The sequence below is a fragment of the Hemitrygon akajei genome, chromosome 6, assembly GCF_048418815.1.
Source record: "Hemitrygon akajei chromosome 6, sHemAka1.3, whole genome shotgun sequence".
In the NCBI taxonomy this organism is placed as follows: domain Eukaryota; kingdom Metazoa; phylum Chordata; class Chondrichthyes; order Myliobatiformes; family Dasyatidae; genus Hemitrygon; species Hemitrygon akajei.
In genome coordinates, this window is record NC_133129.1 from 166516197 (window position 1) to 166532781 (window position 16585).

General features: G+C 39.1%; 1 protein-coding gene across 1 annotated transcript in view; it reads right to left on the bottom strand.

Moving 5' to 3' along the window:
* The window catches only part of ano3 (anoctamin 3), a 386470-nt gene that overhangs the window by 160642 nt on the left and 209243 nt on the right, over window positions 1-16585 (bottom strand). Inside the window, exons 8-10 of the mRNA XM_073049723.1 lie at window positions 7245-7376; window positions 6086-6192; window positions 1766-1821 (exon numbers count right to left, since the gene is read on the bottom strand). Of these exons, the coding sequence (XP_072905824.1) occupies window positions 1766-1821; window positions 6086-6192; window positions 7245-7376 (295 nt within the window). The remainder of the gene's footprint in view (window positions 1-1765; window positions 1822-6085; window positions 6193-7244; window positions 7377-16585) is intronic.

The following is a 16585-nucleotide window of genomic DNA, read 5'->3' on the forward strand; positions in this document are numbered from 1 at the left end:
GTCCTTAAAGAGAGATCATTGGTTGTGGGAAAATCTCAATGGATAGGCAAGTCAATGTAGTTATCCCCTTTTGTTCAAAAGCCTGATGGTTGTGGGATAGTAATTGTTCCTGAATCTGGTGGAGCGAGTCCTAAGGCTCTTGTACCTTTTACCTGATGGTAGCGGTGAGAAAATAGCCTGGCTTGGATGGTGGATTTGTCCAATGATAGATGCTGCTTTCCTACAACAGTGTTTCATGGAGATGTGCTTAATGGTTGGGAGAGATTTACCATGATGGACTGGGCTGAATCCACTACCTTGTGAAAGATTTCTGAGGAAGGGACAAAGTGGAAAAATGAGGGAAGTATTGTGGTGGTACATATGGACTTACATTTTGTTAAAGAGCCACATATTAGGCTTGTAAGAAGATTAAAGATTATAGGATAATAAAGGTTCTATAGCATATAAATACAAAATTGACAGAAAAAAAGCCAGTGTAAGTGGAAGGTTGATTTTGGATGGAAGGCTTGTTCAAAGACTACAGCTATACTGGAATTACAAGGTGCAGTTTGCATATTTGCTGATTAAAAAACCTGGATACATGATGAATTATGAGAAGGACAGCAAAAAGCTTCAAAGTGAGACAAATAGGTTGATAGTATGGAAGTCTGGAAAGCAGATGAAACATAATGCTGGATAATTCGAAAAGAGCTAAACAGAGCAAAATAAAGCCAAGAGCATATTTCTAGTTCCTGCAAAGTGCAGGGTAAATTGAGAATGAGGTTAAAATAGTGCATGGGATGCTTCTCACTTTATAAACGGGGGCTAACAGTAAAGCCATACGGAATCTAAAAATACACCAGTTCAATCACAAAATGGATGACTGTGTCCACGTTTGAATGCCACACTTTTGAAAGAATATTATTTATTTATTTTTGTATTTGCACAGTTTGTCTTCTGTTGGACATTGGTTGTTTGTCAGTCTTTGTGTGTAATTTTTCAATGATTCTATTGTATTTCTTTGTTCTCCTGTGAATGCAGCAAGCAAATGAAGCTCAAGGTAGTATATGGTCATACAGTATATATATGGTGTGCGTGCATGCGTGCATGCGTGCGTGTGTTTGGTAATACATTTGCTTTGAACCTTAAGGATGTGAAATCTTTCAAAAGCACACAGAAGAGATTCACCAAAATGATTCCAATAATGAGCTCTGTGAACAGACTGGAGAAGCAGGGTTGTTTTCCTTGGCCATTGGAGGTAATTTAACGAGGATGAACAGTAAAGATGGAGAGAAATTGTTTCTATTGGTAGAGTGCTCACATACAAAAGGGCATAAAAATAAGTTAAAAGAACTTGATGTGAGGGCAAGTAGAAATGGTTAGGGGCTGGAATACACTGGGAAAGTGGAAGTGGAGGCCAATTTAATTGCAGTGATGTGAAAAGAGCTAATTACAGATCAAAGGAAAGACTTGGCAGGGCTGAAAAGACAGAGGAGTGAAAACAGCGTATTACAGAGCCAACTATTATATTTCAAGAAAACATGGCCATAGTTACTAAATCTTCAGCAAGCTAATAATGCTGATGTAGAACTAAAGGTAATTGTTTGAAATTTAAGCTACTGCAGTCAAGTTCTATCTTTATCAAGTGTGCACTTTTTTGATAGAGTGACTCAAGGTCCCAGCCTGGAATAAAAAATCAGGCAGGTTAGCCAGGCATCAATTATCTTACATTGAACTCTGGTTGGTTCCTCACTCTATCAAGAGTAAAAGGTTAACACACTCTCACCTCATGTGGAGGGAAGGCAGCATCATATGTTCCATTGTTGAGTAACCTATTTAAACCTGAGGGAGAGGGAAAGAGAAACAGTCAAACAGTAAAATAAATGTTAGCCAGTACAGGTTTTTGTACTCAGCCAGCTAGAAATGCCTTTATGGATGCTAGTGGTATTTTATAAAAAATTTATTTGGAGTTGCAGCTCCTGGCCCATGCTACCCAATAACACCCATATGACCAATTAACACACTAGCGCGTGTATATTTGGAATGTGTGTGGGGGGGGGGGGGTAACGGAGCAATCGGAGGAAACCCACACAGTTATGAGAAGAACATACAAACTCCTTACCAACAATGGCAGGAATTGAACCTGGGTTTCTGGCACTGTAATAGTGTTATGCTAACTGCTACAAAGCTCCTCCAGCATAATGTGCGCATTGCTCTAGATTAAATCCATATTCCCTTGCTATTGATGTCTCTGACAAAGAAAATAAATTATTTCTGTTCAACCTGTCTGGATCTCATACAATTTCCCTAAATCTCCTTCAGAATTAAATTTCTAATACAGTGGCCACTATGTTAGATCCACTTGCTTATTAATGCAAATATTTAATCATCCAATCATGTGGCAGCAACTTAATGCATAAAAGAATGTAGACATGGTCAAGATGTTCAGTTGTTGGTGTTCAGACCAAATATCAGAATGGGGAAATGTGATCCAAGTGACTTTGACCATGAAATGATTGTTGGTGCCAGATGGGGTGGTCTGAGTATCTCAGAAGCTGCTGATCTCCTGCGAATTTCACACACAGTAGTCTCTCGAGTGTATAATATCAAAAACTTATACATGTTCTCAGCCTGGACAGTATTGTCAACATCCATAACATTCTAGGAGCGTGTGATCCAAACTTTAACTGTGGATCAGCTAGTGTTTTACATTGTTCTAGTATAATAACCCTGCTTTTGCACTCAATATGTTGGCTGTTAAAGTACAGAACACTGCATGAATCTTAACAATTTCTTCTATTTGTATCAGTAAATTGGGGATTGCATCGAGCGAAGCAGCAGAAAATAAATTCCTTCTGCTATGTCCATGCCAATCAACAGGTTTCCTGCATATCAATGCTTGATCCACTGTCTATTATACCTCACAGGTTCTAAGGCTCTTGAACCAGAGATGATAACTGTGATCACCCCAAATCTAAACTGATTCCATAATCCAGAGACTCACTCTTAAGGGCTCTGTAATTCACGTTCTCGATATTCATTGCTTATTTATTTACAATTATTATTTTTTTTCTTTTAAGTTCCTTTTGTCCTTCACATATCTTGTAATCTATTATTATGCATTTATTTGCCCAGTTTACCTCCTTTACCATTCTTTAACCTTAATGTCAATGCCTATATTATTCATTTCTATGAAGTCAAGTTGCAACCATATGAATCTTCAAAGTTCAAAGTTCAAAGTAAATTTATTATCGAAGTACATATATATACTACTATAGTCAGAATATATTACCCTGAGATTCATTTTCTTGAAGGCATTCACAGTAGATACAAAGTAACACAACAGAATCAATGACAAAGACAAACAACCAATGTGTAAAAGACAACAAATTGTGCAAATACAAAAAGAAAAATAATTGTAAACAAATAAGCAATGAATATCGAGGACACGAGTTGTAGAGCTTTTAAGAGCCAGTTCATAGATTGTGGAATCTGTTATCCCTCTGGTCCAACAGCCTTATGGTTGAGGGGTAATAACTGTTCTTGAACCTGGTGGTATGATGGAAAGGGCTTTATCCACTACTTTTTGTAAGTTATTCCTTTCAAAGGCATTAGTGGTCCCATTTCAGGCCGTGATGCAACCAGTCAGTATACTTTCCACTGCGCATTTATAGAAGTTTATCGAAGTTTTAGATGACATTCCAAATTCATGCAAACTTTCAAAGTAGTTATGTACAGGACCTAGGACTGATCCTGAGAAATGATAATGCTGAGAAATTTAAGGCTGATGACACCCTCCACCTCTGATTCCCTGATGAGGACTGGTTCATGGACCTTTGATTTCCTACTCCTGTCGTCAATAACCAGCTCTTTGGTTTTGCTGACATTGAATGAGAGGTTATTGTACCATTCAACCAGATTTTCAATCTCCTTCTGATATGCACCTTTGATTTGGCCCACAGCAGTGGTGTCATCAGCAAGCTGAAATATGATATTGGAGCTACACAGTCTTAAGTATAAAGCAAGTAGAGCAGGGGCTAAGCACACAGCCCTGTGGTGCACCTGAACTAATAGTGATTATGGAAGAGATGTTGTTGCCAATCTGAACAGTGAAGAAATCGAGGTTGCAATTGGACAAGGTGGTATTGAGGCCTAGCTCTTGGAGGTTATTGAATAGTTTTGAGATGATAGTATTGAATGCAAAGCTGCAGTCGATGCAAGCATCCTGACCTATGCACTTTCACTATCCAGATATTCAGGGTTGAGTGAAGTGCCAATGAAATGGCATCTGTTGTGGACCTGTTGTTACAGTAGGCAAATTGAAGCCATCCAAGTTGCTCCTCAGGCCAGAAATGATATGCTTCAACACTAATCTCCGAAAGCATTTCATCACAGTGGATACAAGTACTACTAGGTGATAGTCATTGAGACAGGTTACCATATTCTTCTTTGGCATCTGTATAATTGAAGTAGGTGTGTACCTCAGATTGCCGAAACAAGAGGTTAAAGATATCAGTGAATACTCTAGCCAGTTGAATAGTACAGGCCGTCTGTTCTTGGCCAGGTACCCCATCGGGGCCTGATGCTTTCCGTGGGTTCACCCTCCTGAAGGATGTCATCCCCAGAGGCTGAAATCACAGCATCGTCAGGGACTGTAGGAGTTTGTGAAGTTCATGTTTTGTCAGTGAAAGTAAGCATAAAAGGCACTGAGCTCATCTGGGAGCGAAATCATGTCACATGCGTTGCTTGATTTCACTTCGGAGGTGGCGATAGTATTCAAGCTCTGCCAAAGCAGTCGAGCATCTTCCTGTGATTCAGGTTCGGACTGGAATTTACATGTTGCATATCAGATGGCTTTCTGGAGGTCATACCTGGAATTCCTGTATTTTACTTGGTTGCCAGACCTGAACATCACTGATCTGGCTTTCAAAAGATTGGAATCACTTGGTTCACCCAGGGCTTCGGGTTAGGGAAGACTCTGAATGATTTTGTGGGAACATATTCATCTATGACTGTCCGTATAAAGTCCGTGTCAACTGTGGCATATTCATTCAGATCCTCTTATGAATCTTTGGTCATGGCAGTCCACCAACTCAAAGCATTTCCACAGCAGTTTCTCTGCCTCCTGCGACCACCTCTCTTTTTCCTTACCTCTGGAGCCAGTTGTCTCTGTCTGTATGCTGGTAGGAGGACAGCCAGATGATCAGATTTCTCAAAAGGTGCTCTATGGATTGAATGGTAAGCATTCCTAATTGTAGTACAACAGTAGTCAAGTGTGTTGGGTTCCACTGGTGCTGCAGGAGATATGTTGATAATAATTGGGCAGAGATGCTCCACATCCTGCATGTTGTGTATCCACCATATTAAGGTTACTGTTTTAGTTTTTCAATAACCACTGCTCTTTTCTTTGTTCTCCTATTTCCAATCATATTTTTATTTACCTTATATTTTTTATTGATTTTGCTTGCAATTAGTTTGTCCCCTCTTTGACCAAGAAATTCTCTTTTTTTCATTTCACCCTTTCCATCCTATATTCTTCTGCAGTATCAGTGATGCTGAACTCTTGATAGCTTCAGAAGTTTCCTATTTTTTTGATCCTATCTTAAATGTTTCCCAACATCCAAGAAGTCTATTTTTGGGAATGAACCTTTCACTTTCAATAGGAACAAACTTGGCCTGAATAACCCCTTCTGCTTGAATACCTTCCATTGAGAGCTGACACTGATGTACCTGGAAGTAGCTGATTTCAGCTGACTTTTGTTAAACCTAATTAAACTGTAACCGTCAAACAAAAATGCACTCTAACTGCCAGCTTTTTACATGGTTGGATTCATTCTGTAAAACTAAATCCAGTATAAGCTCCGAACAATCAAAGAATAATCCTATGGCATTAAACTAAAATACAAGTTCAAAGCCAATTACATTAAAGTGGCACTACAATTAAAATTCATTATATATTTTTAAAATTTGAAATATTAGTCTGTAATATCAATGCATACAGTATGTCCAATATCACACTTAATGAAATTACCAAAATTGGTTTTTTTTGAACTAGTGGTTTAAAGAAAATAAATTTAACAAACAAACTTAATATTTAAAACATTACCCATTTTAGATTTTCCATCTTCATATTTTGTCCTCTGTAGTACGTGATGCACTATTCTACTTCTTGTGGCGTTACTGAAGAATGTATCTTTGTTGGTAATGGTGAAGCTGAAAAGGTTTCAAAAAGAAATAAGTATGATTTGTGATATTTTACATTTAGGTTTTGCATGCCATTGAAACTTTAACACAGTTGCTAGAAATTGTCCAGAGATGTTTTCCTGGTCAGTGCCACTAAATATCCTACAGTTTGCTTGTTCTTCTAGGCAATGTCTGACCCCAGCTATTATCCATACTCTTCGGAGACTGCCTGCCTAGAGTCAGTGGTTGCAGAACCAGGATTTGTAATATGCCCAGCTGCTCATACGACCATCCATCACCAACTTGCTTGACTTCAAATGACCCTGACAGTGGTGGGCTAAGCAGGTACTACACCTTGCCCAAGGGTGAACTGCAGGCTAGCCGAGGGAAGGAATGCCTTACACCTCCTCTGGTGCATTTCCACCCCACCACCTACAGGTACATTGGTAAAATACTTTATTATTGTCACAATGAAAGCATTGCCTTGCATACTGTTCATACAGATTAATTAATTCCAAGAATGCCCTGAGGTAATAACAGAGTACAAAATTTAATGTTTACAGTGCAAAGAAATTGCAGTTAGACAGTAAGGTGCAAGGGCACATTGAGGTAGATTGTGAAGTCAAGAGTCCATCCTATCATACTTGGGAATCATTTAATCGTCTTACAACACTGGGATAGAAGCTGTCCTTGTTCCGGGTAGAACATACTGTCAGCCTTTGGTATCTGCTGCCCAGTGGGAGGGGGAGAAGAGAGAATGTCAAGAGTGTGTGGGATTGTTGATTATGATGGATGCTTTACTAAGCAGTGAGAAATGTAGACACATTTCAACAGTGGTACTTGGAAATTAATTTTTGAGATTGATTACAAAATTTATTAATGATAGCACATAACAAGATTATTACATCCAAATGGTGTTGAACTTTCTGGAAGCTAAGTGAATTTATAAACTTTACATTGTTGTATCTTCTCATGTCCAGAATGGTTTTGATCACATTCTCTCTGTAATATTAATGTAATTTAATATTACTAATGGACTGACATGCAAACAATTTTCAATTTCATGCACTTCTTATACTTACTGGTGCATTCTTGCTCTACTGAATGGTGCTGTGTAGCTCTCAGTCTCTTCAAGATCCGGTAGAGCTTCTTTATCAAGCTGCATTGGGTTTCTTGGCAACCAGCTTTTTATATGTCGCATGTTCTTCTGAACACTAATACAAAAATGTTACACTACTACTATTTAAGTTGAAGTGCACATAAATTATCCTAGAACATTAATTTATGAACTTTACACTAATGAATTTTATAAACATTTGTCCAAAACAGGTACAATAATCTATTTACAATATTTCTTTTATAAGAATATTAAATATTGTGGGCCAAATTTGATTGACGTAGTATTCAATAGAACTAATGTTAACTATTCACATCTATAAGGATATTTACTATGGGGGTCATTTATTAAGATTTATATTGAAATCTTTCTAATCTATCAAGATATTAGATACTCACTCCTACAATTCATTCAATTAATTTTATTGTTTCCTTTTTACCTTTCATGCCTACATGAAATAATTATTTCTTGAAATGTCTGGAATATTCAGCCAGAAAGAACTTTAGGAATTATATAAGGATACAATTTAGTTATCACAGGACTATTCTGGAAGTTAAGCCAAAGTATTCTCCATTTTTAACATCAAAGTAAAGTGTATTTAAGTTTTCCTTGATATTGTTGCAAAACCAGTGTAACTAAATGTGGAGTGAATTTACTTGGAGACACAAAATATATCAGGGTTACTCACTTATCTGTTTGAAATGGATGAAAACATCTGGCCCATTTGGCAAATTCAAAGCAATAAACTCAGGGATGATGTTTAAATGATTGTTATTTAACTTAGATGGTGCATTGTGAATGATAGTTATCACTAATCATTCCAGAGTGGCCATTTATATTACTATTTACAATCCATGGTGACCATTAACCAATCACAGGGCTTGATATTTTATTGTTAGTGGCAGATAATCACATCTCCCAGACTAAATTTCAACTTTAATTACTCTTCTCAGTACTGCAGCAATTGTTTTAATAAATTATACCAAAATTGTTCGAGTCATGTTTAATGTCCATGGGTTCCCAGCTGTGTATTCTAGAACATCTGTTTCCACCCTACAGAAATTAGTAATATAAAGGCATGCTAACCAAGTAACTCATGCAGTGCATACATGCAAGTAGGGCAGTGTTTCCCAAACTCAGGCGGCCCTTCAAATTTGGAACAAGGCGAACTGGTTGAATGACATTCTTCGAGAATGATCTACAGGGCAAGAGGTAAGATATTTTTCGTACTCTTCCTAAAACCTAACCCACCAGCATGGGCCATTTAGAAGTTTCTCTGGATTATGTGACCAAGATAGCACTAAAATCTTGGTAACCCCGTTCACTCAGAGGGCCTCACAATGGATCCATTATTTCACAGAGAATGTGTCTGGCAATTTATTAAAATGTAAGTCAGCGGATCAGGTTCATTTTATAAGGCTTTTATTTATTCTCTTCCAACAGGTTTGAAAAAATGAAGCTAGGACTTTAAACCTGTGGGCCAAGATCTTCTGAAAATACGTTGGCCTTATCGGATGTACAGTAAGTGCTGGCATTTCTCAATGTGACTTCCAGCAGCTTCAGTGCTGCTTTGAAAACCTGCAAATTGTGAACTTGCTGGCCAAGCCCTGTTACTACCCTGCATTCCAGGACTCCATGGGTAAACCTGCCTGCAGCTGGGGCAGCATCCATTTCACATTCCGCTTAAAGATTTAAAAGGTGGATCAGAATGGTAACAGCAGGATCAATTGCATTCATATCTGGGTTTTCTGTAGTGTGTTTATTCATTCAAGATGAACAAATTTTAAAAACATTTTAATAGTTACTTTTTGTTTAAAGTTGAATGTTTTAATGGTTCGGAATGCACTGGAAAAATGGTGGATTTGATCAATGACAAATTTCAGTGACTTAGTCTGTGACTTAGTTGTCTGTTATCAGAATCAGATTTAATATCACTGGCATATGTCATGCATTTTGTTGTTGGGTGACAGCAGTACACTGCAATTTATTATTACAAAAATATATTTAAAACTGTAAGTTACAATAAGAAATAAATACACAATTTAAAATAAGTATGCAAAAAGAGGGGGAAAAAAGAGAAAAAACTGTGAGGTAGTGTTCATTGTCCATTCAGAAATCCAATGGCGGGGGGGGGGGGGGGGAAGAAGCTGTTTCTGACACATTAAATGTGAGCTTTCCATCTCTGTACCTCCTCCCTGATGGTAGCAATAAGATCGAAATAAGTTGCATAAAGTTGTAAACTCAGTTGTATTATGGGCACTAGCTTCCCCAGGATCCAGGACATCTTCAAAAGATGACGCCTCAAAAAGGTGGCATTTATCATTAAGGAGCCCCGTCATCCAGGACATACCTTCCTCTCATTGCTACCTTCAAGAAAGAGGTACAGGAGCATGAAGACACGCACTCATAGTTTCAGGAACAGCTTTGTCCCCTCTGCCATCAGATTTCTGAATAGTCAATGAACCCATGAACACTAGCTCAGCTTTTTTCCCCACTCTCTTTGCACTACTTACTTAATTTAAATTTCTTTTTTAGATATACTTCCTGTTGTAATTTATTATGTATTATAATGTACCGCTGCCACAAAAGAACAAATTTCACAGCATGTTAAATCTGATTCCGATTCTGTGAAGAGGGCATGTCCTGAACGATGGGACTTCTTAATGATGGATGAAGCCTTTTTGAGGCATCACTATCCGCAATGGTGGCGAGGCTAGTGCCATTGATGGAGATGGCTGACTTTACAACTTCCTGCAGCTTTTCAATCCAGTGTAGTTGTCCCTCCATATCAGATGCTGATGCTCTCCATAGTACATCTGTAGAAATTTGTAAGAAATTTTGGTGACATACCAAATTCCTGTGAAATATAGCCACAGTCATGCATTCTTTGTAACTGCATCAAAATGTTGGGAGCAGGATAGATCTTCAGACATGTTGACACCCAGGAACTTGAAACTGCTTCCACTTTCCACTGCCAATCCCTTGAAGAGGTGTGTTCCCTTGACTTCCCCTTCCTGAGGTTAACATTCAGTTCCTTTGTCTTACTGATGTTGTTGCGACACCACTCAACCAGCTGGTCTATCTCACTTCTGTGCACTTCCTCATCACCATCCGAAATTCTGCCGACAATGGTTGTGTCAATAGTGTTTGAGCTGCTGACAATATTGTGTCAATAGTGTTTGAGCTGTGCCTGGTCACGGGATCAGAGGTGTATAGAGAGTAGAGAAGTGGGCAAAGCACGCATCTTTGAGGTGTGTGCCAGTGTTGATTGTCAGGTAGGAGATGTTATTTCTGATCCGTACTGACAGTGGCTTCCCAGTGAGGATGTCAAAGATCCAGCTGCAGAGTAGCTGTATGGATCCAGCTACATACAGTAAGTCCAGGCTTTGGAACTTGTTGATTAGAACTGAAGGTTTCATTGTGATGAATGCTGAGCTATAATCAATTAACAGCAGCCCATTAAAAGGTTTGCTTAGTATTTTTGTGTTCAGGCTTTGTTCTAACCCTCTCCCATGGATGGAATACCATAGAAACCTGCCCAATAGAACACTGATGTTCCCAAACAGTAATGTCGTCCTTATGACACAGGAACACCAAGGATGACTGAAATGGACTTGGTGGCAAATACAGGTGGTTAATAGCACTTGGCAAGTTGCGGACCAGTATTTGTTTTGCGTGACAGAGGAGAAGCATAAAGCCAATTCCCTGCAGATCGCATGGCAGGAAGGTGGGTTGTGAAACAACAGAGACACATTTATGTTACCTCAGATAAATATCTCCAGTTTCTCATGGGAATTAATGACCAGCAGTAAATGTAAGCTTTGCTGATAATGTGCACCCGTAGAAACATTAATTCATCGTATGGCAAGGATTTTAAAGAAAGAAGCATTCTGGAACAAGGATTCAGCTCTGTCAGGGAAACCCAGAGAGCAGTCACCTGCTCAGAGTGAGAAGCTATCATTTCCAAGTACTGCAGGTCAAACTAAAATAGGGATGTCTCAACAGGCCAATAGAACAATGTGGCTTTATCTCTGGGACTGCGAAGCACTTGTATTCTGTGCAGCATTCAGCACTAGTCTGAGAAGGGCTCAGACAGGGATTGAAAAAGAAGGAAAGCACAACCCAAGACAAAGAGGGCCACCAGGTTTCGTTGCTAAGCCAGAAGTTGGTTTTATTCTTCAGTTCTGATCTTCCTGAACCTTAAGGAAAGATAATATCTGGCAGTCCCTCCTGACTGCTGCAAAATGCCCAAGGGATGAGAAATAAAGTGGGCCTCTGATGGTCGAGGTTGACCATGGAAGTTGTGTCCTAGCTATCTATGTCGTTGGTGCAGCAATGCGAGAGTGGCAGTCTCTGTTGCAAAGGTCGCATCTATAAGCGGTCTTAGCTCTGCTGGAGACCTAGCATTTCTCTCTGTGGGCCCGTTTCTCTTTTGCCGCTTTCAGGAATTTTTCCTTGCCTGACTTAAGGTGCTGCTCTGGGTGCTTCTCCACCTGGTGTGGTTGACTGCAGGCTCCTCCCAGGACTCACTGTTGATGTCCAGTGCTTTCCTGGCCCGATTGCAGATATCCTTGTAGCAGAGTTGCAGGGAGTCAGCGATTCTCTTGACCCAAAGCCAGCTCAATGTAGACAATGCCTTTTGGAATGCTGCCATCCTGTATGTGGCAGACATGGCTCATGACGAGAACTAAAATATCACAGCATCATTTGCATACAACCTCCCTATTTCAGTAAGGCTTGTGCTATTTAGAATGAATAATCTCCATGGTGCCAAAAAACCCCAGCAGTTCAAATAGTTTCTGACAGAACCATATCAGAAATTCAAGAGATTAACTAACTTACTATTTTAGCAGACTAGAGCTGAATTAAAATCAGTGCATAAATGTGGGTTTCTAGTTATTACGTGCAAAAAATGAAGCAATGCACATCGAGGTGCCACAGATTCTTCAGCAATGATTCAAGTTGGCAGAAACTGCAGTGTGCAATAATAAAACACCCAGCATTGCACAAAGTTAAGCTAAGATTCAACTTTCAATGAGCAAAGGCCATTAGATTGGATGAATATTTTCTGAGAAACAAGGGTTTAAAAGATTTTTGGGTTGGACTAAGTGATTGTTTCATTGAAAATCAAAAAGAATCTGGAGATGGTGGAAATCTGAAATAAAAACAAAAAAATGCAAAGAAACACGTACCCTGTTGAAAATCCGTGGAGAGAGGAACAGAGTTAATCTATCAGGCTGAAGATCTTTCATCAGAATGGCAAAAGTTAGATGTCTGATGTTACAGAGAGAGTGGGGAACAATGCATGGACCTGTGAGGCTGAAGTCAAGACTGCCATGCTCATTCGAAGGTTAATGGATTGACAGACAGGAAAATTCTCCTTTCAGTTTTTCTACAAAGTCTGTCATCTACTTCCTCCACTTTCTTTGTTTTCTCCCTCTCTGACTTCGCTTATTAATTGATGAAGCAGACAGCTTTGTAAACTATGGTATTCTTGACATCCCATCAGAGATTTTCCCTTTTTCATTGTCATCCTGCTCCTATCTTCTCAATATACTCAAAGATTCAGAAAAAGCTTCTTCCTCTTTACCATCAGATTTCCAACGTAAACCCATGAACACAACCTTCTTATTCCTTTTTATTACCTATTTATACATTTTCATATTTATTAATAATTTCCTGTCCTTGCACTGTACTGCTGCTGCAAAAATTTAAAAAAAAAATCATCTAAGTCAGTGATAATAAATCTGATTCTGATTCTCTGCAACTTAAAATCAATCTGTATTTTCCCCACTTTGACTGATTTTCTGGAATATTTGACCTGAAATGGTGTCTGCTGCTCCTTCCATAGATGCTGTCTAACTTTGCTCAATTTTTCCAGCATTTTCAGTTATTATTTTACTGTTCTTAATATTTGTTGGCAGGTGAGGAATGATACATGAATAGTGGGTTGTGAAGGAATCAGAGCACTGACATTTGGAACCAGATCAATTCTGAGCAAGACTGATTCCTTTAACAAAGTTGGCAGAGAAGCAGAACAGTCTAGAATGATTTAAAAGTAAGACTGAGTATTTAATGCACGATGCCCTGGCCAATAATGATGTAATATTAGCAATGAAATGAAGATATAATATCAGGAGTTTGATCGTAAACATGTGAACATGAGACTGGAGGATTTTTCAGGTAAGTTTTATTCCACAGTAAAGATGTTTGGGAAACACTGATTATGTAAATACCCATGCACTAATTTGGAGAATTGTAAAATCACATGAAAATCATCTGTCATTTACTGTTGTTGTCCATTTAATGCACTGCCCTTGAAAATGTCCTCGTCTCTGACATCTGTTTAATTTCCTTTGTTTGACACATGGATACCTGTTAATTTGTACTGAACTCAACTGGGTAAATCTTAAACCTAATGAATGTAAAAATATACCTCTAGAATAGATGAAAGACAAAGGAGTCTTATGAACAAAAAGATGAAAATGATCAGTTGGCTATGTAATTTAATTTATAATTTACTTTGAAAAAATCTAATCAGCATCCTTTGCTCAAGTTCCAAGTATCATTCTAAATGCATTTTACTCATTTTAAAATTAATCCAGCTGATAAATTTCTAACTTACATTCCCTCCAATGCCTGTTCCAACACAATGAAATCAATGCAACTTCTTTTAACAGAACAGGTTGCTTTGGCAAGTAAGGTGAAAATAAATCCAAAGGGTTTCTACAGTTATATTAATAGCAAAAGGATAGTGAGAGATAAAATTGGTCCCTTAGAGAATTAGAGTGGACAGCTATGTGTGGAGCTAAAAGAGATGGGGGAGATTTTGAACAATTTCTTTTCTTCAATATTCACTAAGGAGAAGGATATTGAATTGTGTAAGGTAAGGGAAACAAGTAGGGAAGTTATGGAAACTATGATGATTAAAGAGGAGGAAGTACTGGCGCTTTCAAGGAATATAAAAGTGGATAAATCTCCGGTCCTGACAGGATATTCCCTAGGACGTTGAGGGAGGTTAGTGTAGAAATAGCAGGGGCTCTGACAGAAATATTTCAAATGTCATTAGAAATGGGGATGGTGCCGGAGGACTGGCATATTGTTCATGTTGTTCCATTGTTTAAAAAGGGTTCTAAGAGTAAACCTAGCAATTGTAGGCCTGTCAGTTTGATGTCAGTGGTGGGTAAATTAATGGAAAGTATTCTTAGAGATGGTATATATAATTATCTGGATAGACAGGGTCTGATTAGGAACAGTCAACATGGATTTGTGCGTGGAAGGTCATGTTTGCCAAATCTTATTGAATTATTTGAAGAGGTTACTAGGAAAGTTGACGAGGGTAAAGCAGTGGGTGTTGTGTATATGGACTTCAATAAGGCCTTTGACAAGGTTCCGCATGGAAGGTTAGTTAGGAAGGTTCAATCATTAGGTATTAATATTGAAGTAGTAAAATGGATTCAACAGTGGCTGGATGAGAGATGCCAGAGAGTAGTGGTGGATAATTGTTTGACAGGTTGGAGGCCGGTGACTAGTGGTGTGCCTCAGGAATCTGTACTGGGTCCAATGTTGTTTGTCATATACATTAATGATCTGGATGATGGGGTGGTAAATTGGATTAGTAAGTATGCAGATGATACTAAGATAGGTGGCGTTGTGGATAATGAAATAGGTTTTCAAAGCGTGCAGAGAGATTTAGGCCAGTTAGGCAGATGGAGTTTAATGCTGATAAGTGTGAGGTGCTACATTTTGGTAGGACTAATCAAAATAGAACATACATGGTAAATGGTAGGGCATTGAAGAATGCAATAGAACAGAGTGATCTAGGAATAATGGTGCATAGTTCCCTGAAGGTGGAATCTCATGTGGATAGGGTGGTGAAGAAAGCTTTTGGTATGCTGACCTTTGTAAATCAGAGCATTGAGTATAGGAGTTGGGATGTAATGTTAAAATTATACAAGGCATTGGTAAGGCCAAATTTGGAGTATTGTGTACAGTTCTGGTCACTGAATTATGGGAAAGATGTCAACAAAATAGAGAGAGTACAGAGAAGATTTACTAGAATGTTCCCTGGGTTTCAGCACCTATGTTACAGAGAAAGCTTGAACAAGTTAGGTCTTTATTCTTTGGAGTGCAGAAGGTTGAGGGGGGACTTGATAGAGGTATTTAAAATTATGAGGGGGTTAAATAGAGTTGACGTGGATAGGCTTTTTCCATTGAGAGTAGGGGAGATTCAAACAAGAGGACATGCGTTGAGAGTTAGGGGGCAAAAATTTAAGGGTAACATGAGGGGGAATTTCTTTACTCAGAGTGGTAGCTGTGTAGAACGAGTTTCCAGTAGAAGTGGTAGAGGCAGGTTCGGTATTGTCATTTAAAGTAAAATTGGATAGGTATATGGACAGGAAAGGAATGGAGGGTTATGGGCTGAGTGCGGGTCAGTGGGACTAGGTGAGAGTAAGCGTTCGGCATGGACTAGAAGGGCCAAGATGGCCTGTTTCCGTGCTGTAATTGTTATATGGTTATATAGGTTTTCCACGCAAATCAATTGCAATACATTGAGGGAAAAAAGATTTACAAATATTCAAAATGCTGGTGGAATACAGCAGGTCAGGCAGCATCTATAGGGAGAAGCGCTGTCGATGTTTCGGGCCGAGACCCTTCGTCAGGACTAACTGAAATGAAAGATAGTAAGAGACTTGAAAGTAGGAGGGGGAGGGGAAAATGCGAAATGATAGGAGAAGACCGGAGGTATATAAACACTTTATATACTGACTGGGTAGCCTCCAACCTGATGGCATGAACACTGACTTCTCTAACTTCCGTTAATGCCCCTCCTCCCCTTCTTATCCCATCCCTGATATATTTAGCTTTTTCCCCCTTTTTTTCCCTCTCTTTCTGCCCATCACTCTGCCTGTTCTCCATCTCTCTCTGGTGCTCCCCTCCCCCTTTCTTTCTCCCTAGGCTTCCCGTCCCCTGATCCTTTCCCTTCTCTAGCTCAGTATCCCTTTTGCCAATCACCTTCCTGGCTCTCAGCTTCACCCCACCTCCTCCGGTCCTCTCCTATCATTCGCATTTTCCCCTCCCCCTCCTACTTTCAAATCTCTTACTATCTTTCCTTTCAGTTAGTCCTGACGAAGGGTCTCGGCCCGAAACATCGACAGCGCTTCTCCCTATAGATTCTGCCTAACCTGCTGCGTTTCACCAGCATTTTATGTGTGTTGCTTGAATTTCCAGCATCTGCAGATTTTCTTGTGTTTACAATTATTCGACAGTTTTGCAGTCCTTTCTACAGTGCCAAAGAAACCCTTG